Genomic DNA, 6,968 nt, shown 5'->3' on the forward strand with positions numbered 1-6,968 from the left:
CAGTATTATCAGTTGAGTTTTCGGCTCAACCACACCTGAAAGATTAGTATCTGCAAGCAGGATATAAGCAGCAAAGTAGTATGATAGCAACGGTGCTAGGAAAGAATCTGTTGACGGCATATTATTCCTAACTGAAGTATCAATGGCGCCAGGAAAGTATTGTAGCAGGTAGCAGCAGGGTAACGAGTAACAGCAGTGGCAAGGAACAACAGTAGTGACAGCAGTAGCAAGTAAAAGCAGTAGCAAGTAACAGTAGTAGCAACAGCAGCAGAGCAAGTAACAGTGGCAGCAAGTAACAGTAGCAGCAACAATAGTAACGGCAGAGCAAGTAACAATGGCAGTGGGACAAACTCGTAGGCAATGGATCGGTGATTTGTTGGATGACATTCATCATGCAATAGTTGTAACACGGAGAGATATGTGGCTAGCTCCCGTTCGTCAATGTGATGTAGGCATGCATTCCGTGTGTAGTCATACGTGCTTAGGGAAAAGAACTTGCATGACATCTATTGTCCATCCCTCCCGTGGCAGCGGGGTCCAAATGGATACTACAGGATATTAAGGTTCTCCTTTTAATAAAGAACCGGACTAACGCATTAGCACTTGGTGAACACATGAACTCCTTAAACTATGGTCATCACCGGGAGTGGTTCCGGTTATTGTCACTCCGGGGTTGCCGGAACATAACACATAGTAGGTAACTACAACTTGCAAGATCGGATCTAAAACACACATATATTGGTGACAACATAATAATTTCATATCTGAAATCATGGCACTCGGGCCCTAGTGACAAGCATTAAGCATGGTAAAGTAGTAGCAACATCAATCTCAGAACATAGTGGATACTAGGGATCAATCCCCGTCAAAACTAACTTGATTACATGATAGATCTCATCCTACTCATCACCGCCCAGCGAGCCTACGAATAGATTGGTGAGGGTTTGAAGACCATCCCAAGGCCTACCGCTAGTGGTGTAGAAACGCCTTCGTGGTGTTGTCTCAAGGAGAGAATAGGGTGAGCCTTCATGGCGTTGGTGTGCCTTCGTGGTAACATCCCCCTCTCTAAACAGTGATATAGCTTCCCTCCAAGGAAGTTAACATCAACATACATCCTCTTCTCTCGGAGTTGCGGTTATCCCTAACCCTAGCTCCCCTCTTGTGGTTAGTTGTCTCCTTCGTGTTTCACTTGCTTCATATTGTGCTTGTCTATCGTATTAGTTGCTTAATTTGTGCAACATACTTTTCCCCTTACCACCCTTGCAATTGCTAGGCTCACTTTCATATTCCACATTATTGCCTACAATTGCTAAGTAACAACTAAAATTTGTAATTGTACCTATTCATCCCCCCTCTAGGTCCATCTCGATCCTTTCATCGAGTGGTTGACTGGTGCCCTTGACATGCTTGCTAGTAGCAAAACGTGGGAAGAAGATCACCTGCATCTGAGAGTGGTTCTACATGGGCATGTTGAGGTACTCAACGTCCTTGGGATGATCCTAATAAAGAAATAAAATGTTATTCATTGTGATTGGCATGTTGGATCAAGTGAAACAAGTGGTAGGTTAGCTAACTGAGATGTGGCATTGGTATTGTTCATTCCCCAACAAAATGGTGAAGGTGTGATGATTTCATTATGTGCCGCTAGGGTTTGTAAGCTTGGACACTTAGATGTTTGTACACATATGTTGCAGTCACCTCTATGCCTCATAACTCAAACATCATCTTCAGAACATCATTCACCCGCACCTCCTTGAAGCCCTTATTGATCCTCACCCCACTAATGATGATATCACACATCTTGGTCAACACAAATGTGGCAAGAAAAGAGCCCATTTTATTGCATTACAAATACAGAGACACATCTCTGATGATATGTATTTGCATCGTAAGTCTTTTGTCATCCATGTGCATCCATATCATTTTATGACATAATCAATAAGGTCATACATGTGATACTGTAGATGAGTTCTATGACAATAATCACGTTTCATCCTCGAAGTGTGCTCTTCTATGACAGAAAATATCGCGTCATGAAAGTGCTTCGTCAAAGGTGACTCACACCTGGGGGTCGATGGGTCTATGTTAAGCTAACACGGTCCAGATACGATACCCGTTAATGATGTGGCCACTCGCGGTCCGCCATGTGTCGACATCCTATTAGACACACGAACCACGACGTCACTTGATCGTTAGAACAAGTGTCACACCTTCAACACACTATGTGCATCTTTCATGCGAAATCCTAATTAAGGAGCATGATTTGCAAAGATCACTCCCACCTCCCCAAGTTGCGACAAGTGGCGTACTTGCATTTGTCACAACATGAGAGTTTTCCCTTTTTTCGTACATCCGTTTATTTAAAACATTTTATCTCTTAAACTGTGTGTCTAAATCTCAAACCGTTTTCACTCCTGGATTCCCTACATTGAGATCTTCGAAACTAGATTCCATGTTGATAAGTTTTGACGAACTTATTTTAAAAAACCGATGAAAAACTCGTGCCTCTCGTGAAAAAAAGAAGAGAAAACCCATTTTATCCGTTTTCGAGATGCACGACCGTGCCTCTCGTGGAAGAAAATCCGTGCACCTTACGGAAGCAAACTCGTGCCTCTCACGAAAGTAAAAAAAAGATGTGTTTTTTTGTTCCGAGAGGCACGACGGTGTCTTTTGCGGAAGCAAACCATGCCTCTTATGGAATAAAAAAAGGAACATATTTTCTCCGTTTTCGAGAGGCATGGCCATGCCTCTCGCGAAAGCAAACCCATGCCTTTCATAAAAGTAAAAAAAAACACATTTTTTTTGTTTCCGAGAGGCACGGCCGTGACTCACATGGAAGCAAAAAACAACGAGTTTTTTTGTGCAAATATTTTTTTGTCTAAAAGATAAGAAAGACCGATGAGAAACTGAAAAGCCGAACCCAAAAAACTCATTAAAAAACCGAAAAAACATATAAAAACGGACAGAACATCCAGAACGCGATACATGGCGGTGGCTGAAAACACACCAAATGACGCGCTTTCAGCCCACTTCCAAGTGACCTTTTGCGAGGCTCCCGAACAAGAACTCGCTCGTTTGTAGCTCCCTCATTCATGAGAAGACATGTGACATGGCCCAACAGAAACCCATTTAGTTAAAAAAGTTGGCGCAGTCTGAAGCATGGTTATGGCCCATACCTTAGTCAAACCTTAGTGGATATAGCCCATGGAAGGCCCCCTAATGGTCTGCTAAGTGCGTAAACAGTATGTTTCCGAGTTTCATTCTGAATTTGGCATCAGAAAATGAGCAGAAACCATATGTTGTTCTAGGAAATAGGCAACTTGATGTCTTGACGTCAGTTGAAGAAGCCATAGGATCGAAATTCAGTTTTGAGATGATAGGAGTAGCACGCACGCAACCGATCTCAGCTTATGTGCATCCAGTTCTAACCGCTGGAACTGTCCAAAATACGCGTGGATAAAATTTTGTCCTTTCGCGTAACCGATCGAAATCCTGGACACCACGGTGCCGTCGACGTAGCGGCCATAACCACTCACGGCTGCGACGCTCGGCTGCCCGGCTGCATGCGAAGTCCCCACGATAAGCATCGAACCTGAACGAGATCTACCCTCAAAAAAAAAAAAAAAAAAAGATCTCATTAGGCCACACGCTACCATGCACCATGCAGGCACGCATGAATTCCTTGTTATCATCTTTCGAGACGTCGCCCGTCCCTATAAATAGGGTGGGATTCCGAGGCGAAGCAGCCATGCACGCACTTGCACTTGTTTGATCCTCCTAGTCCTATCCCACACAGGTGCATAGCAGAGCTCGGCGGCCAGAGTTCAAAGCCATGGCGTCGCCGTTCTCCGCCCCTTCTTTGGTTAGTGTCGATGCATGTTTGAAGTGCAGCCGAGTGTGTGATGTTGGCCAGGCTTTCTTATGTGATGGACGTGTACGTGCAGATCATGGAGGAGGAAGGTCGGTTCGAGGCGGAGGTGGCCGAGGTGGGGGCGTGGTGGAACACGGAGCGGTTCCGGCTGACCAAGCGCCCCTACACCGCCCGCGACGTCGTCCTCCTCCGCGGCACGCTCCGCCAGAGCTACGCCTCCGGCGAAATGGCCAAGAAGCTCTGGCGCACGCTCAAGGCCCACCAGGCCGGCGGTACCGCCTCGCGCACGTTCGGCGCGCTCGACCCCGTGCAGGCACGCGCCGCAGTTCCTTATCCCATGATCCGTTCGTCGACTTCTGTGCGTCTCGCTCAAGATTTTTTTTTTTCGTGCAGGTGACGATGATGGCCAAGCATCTGGACACCATCTACGTGTCCGGGTGGCAGTGCTCGTCCACGCACACCTCCACGAACGAGCCGGGGCCGGACCTCGCGGACTACCCCTACGACACCGTGCCCAACAAGGTGGAGCACCTCTTCTTCGCCCAGCAGTACCACGACCGGAAGCAGCAGGAGGCGCGCATGTCTCTGCCCCGCGCGGAGCGCGCCCACGCGCCTTTCGTGGACTTCCTCAAGCCCATCATCGCCGACGGCGACACTGGCTTCGGCGGCGCCACTGCCACTGTCAAGCTCTGCAAGCTCTTCGTCGAGCGCGGGGCAGCCGGGGTCCACCTGGAGGACCAGTCGTCGGTGACCAAGAAGTGCGGCCACATGGCGGGGAAGGTGCTCGTCGCCGTCTCGGAGCACGTCAACCGCCTCGTCGCCGCTCGGCTGCAGTTCGACATCATGGGCGTCGAGACCGTCCTCGTTGCCCGCACCGACGCCGTCGCCGCGACGCTCATCCAGACCAACATCGACGCGCGCGACCACCAGTTCATCCTTGGCGCAACGAACCCGCGACTCAAAAACCGGAGCCTCACGACCATGCTCTCCGACGCCATGTCGGCGGGCAAGAACGGGAGGGAGCTGCAGGCCATCGAGGACGAGTGGACCGCCACGGCGCAGCTCAAAACCTTCTCAGAGTGCGTCAAGGACGCCATCGCGAGCCTCAACGCCACCGACATGGACAAGCAACGTAAGCTCCAGGAGTGGAGCAACGCCACCAGCTACGACAAGTGCGTGTCCCACGAGCAAGCGCGCGACATCGCCGCGAGCCTGGGGGTCGGGTCCGTGTTCTGGGACTGGGATCTGCCACGAACCAGGGAAGGGTTCTACCGCTTCCAGGGCTCCGTGGCGTCGGCCGTGGTCCGCGGGCGCGCCTTCGCGCCGCATGCCGACGTGCTCTGGATGGAGACGTCGAGCCCAAACATCGCCGAGTGCACGGCCTTCGCCGAGGGCGTGAGGGCGACTTTCCCGGAGGCGATGCTGGCGTACAACCTCTCGCCGTCCTTCAACTGGGACGCGTCAGGCATGACGGACGCCGACATGGCGGCGTTCATCCCGCATGTCGCCAAGCTCGGCTACGTATGGCAGTTCATCACGCTGGCCGGGTTCCACGCCGACGCGCTCGTCACCGACACGTTCGCGCGGGACTTCGCCCGGCGCGGCATGCTGGCCTACGTGGAGAGGATCCAGCGGGAGGAGAGGAGGAATGGAGTGGAGACTCTGGAGCACCAGAAGTGGTCGGGTGCCAACTTCTATGATAGGGTGCTCAAGACCGTGCAGGGCGGCATGTCCTCAACCGCAGCCATGGGAAAAGGCAAGTTGCCATGAAACCTAGTGACCAAGTTTTCAGAGTTTTTTTATCTCGTTATTTGCTCCTTTTGTTTTACTAACATTTTAACTAAATGTTGGTGTTCCTTGCAGGAGCTACTGAAGAGCAGTTCTGGACTAAGCCTGGAAGTGAGAGCAGTACTCAACATGTTCTTGCCAAGTCCAGGATGTGATGAAGGTTGAGAAGGAATAATGATTAAGAAGAAAGCTCCAAGATAATTGGATATAATAAAAGTGCCATCAGGTCACATCAACTCTGGAAATAGATACTTTACGAATCGATCACTATAATTGGCATGGAGGATTTAACCATTGCCTAGCTATATACTCCTATGAATTATAGTCTCCAATTCGGTATGTAAAATTGGGGTAAACTGTATTGACGATGTCATTCAGCTTGTCAATAAAATGGACAAGTCCAATTGCCGTTGAAACTCTTGTGTATGTCAACTCAAACAAAAGAGTTTTTATTTTTTTAGAAAAAGGAGGATGTACGGCGTTTGCATGTGGACGATGCATGCAACTATTTTATTAATTATTCATTAAGACCTTATAAAGTAATATATCAGTAAGTTTGAGGCCATCATCTTGGCAACACATGCCGCTACTCCTATCCCTTGATGAGGGGGTGCCGAATGTCCGGACCAAATACCAAACACACATCACACCAAAGCCTAATATCTAAAGCCGGATACCCCATCCAAGCCTCAACGCCAGGACTGGGTAACACACCGGTCTGGCGCACTCCGAGTGGGCACCAACGTACACGCTGCAAGGGCCGTCACCACCGTCTTTCATCGATCCATCCTCAGAGCAGGTACTAATGCATTGACCTTGCGAGGCCTCTCTTCCATCGACGTCACCATGATGCTAGAATCGTCGTCCTCCTGCATGAGTTCATCACCACATATGGGACGCCGAACCTCCACTGCTCCACGCCGTTGAGATCCACCGCCATGAATATGTAGGATGAAGCACCGCTCCACCAAAGATGCCATACACTTGTCCCTCGAGCCCGCGTACATCTTCAAGAATGACGCCCCTTAGGGGGAAACGACACAAGAGTGCCGCCGTCATCTGATCTGCTGATCTAGGGTTTCCTCCAGAGGTATTGGGTGGAGTTGGGAGCTTCACCTCGATGATGTCTTCATGAAGGAAACGACGATATGGGCGCCGGCTATTGAATTGTTGAGTAATTAGGCACAATTTCCATGATTAATTCCAGAATATAAAGCATGACGATACTAGCTACTAACATGTGAAACTCTAACATACTAGATGCAGTAGACAACATGAATAGCAGCAACACCGTATAGCAAAACGTACG

General features: G+C 49.4%; 1 protein-coding gene across 1 annotated transcript; it reads left to right on the forward strand.

The window, feature by feature from the left end:
* Positions 1 to 3,762: 3,762 nt before the first annotated feature.
* On the forward strand, positions 3,763 to 6,075 carry LOC123429919 (isocitrate lyase). The gene is made up of 4 exons (XM_045113888.1): positions 3,763 to 3,862; positions 3,945 to 4,184; positions 4,265 to 5,627; positions 5,735 to 6,075. Exons 1-4 carry the CDS (start codon positions 3,833 to 3,835, stop codon positions 5,812 to 5,814), a joined length of 1,713 nt encoding a protein of 570 aa, XP_044969823.1. The 5' UTR covers positions 3,763 to 3,832; the 3' UTR covers positions 5,815 to 6,075.
* Positions 6,076 to 6,968: the final 893 nt, after the last annotated feature.

The sequence above is a fragment of the Hordeum vulgare genome, chromosome 2H (genome assembly GCF_904849725.1).
Source record: "Hordeum vulgare subsp. vulgare chromosome 2H, MorexV3_pseudomolecules_assembly, whole genome shotgun sequence".
Classification (NCBI taxonomy): Eukaryota; Viridiplantae; Streptophyta; class Magnoliopsida; order Poales; family Poaceae; genus Hordeum; species Hordeum vulgare.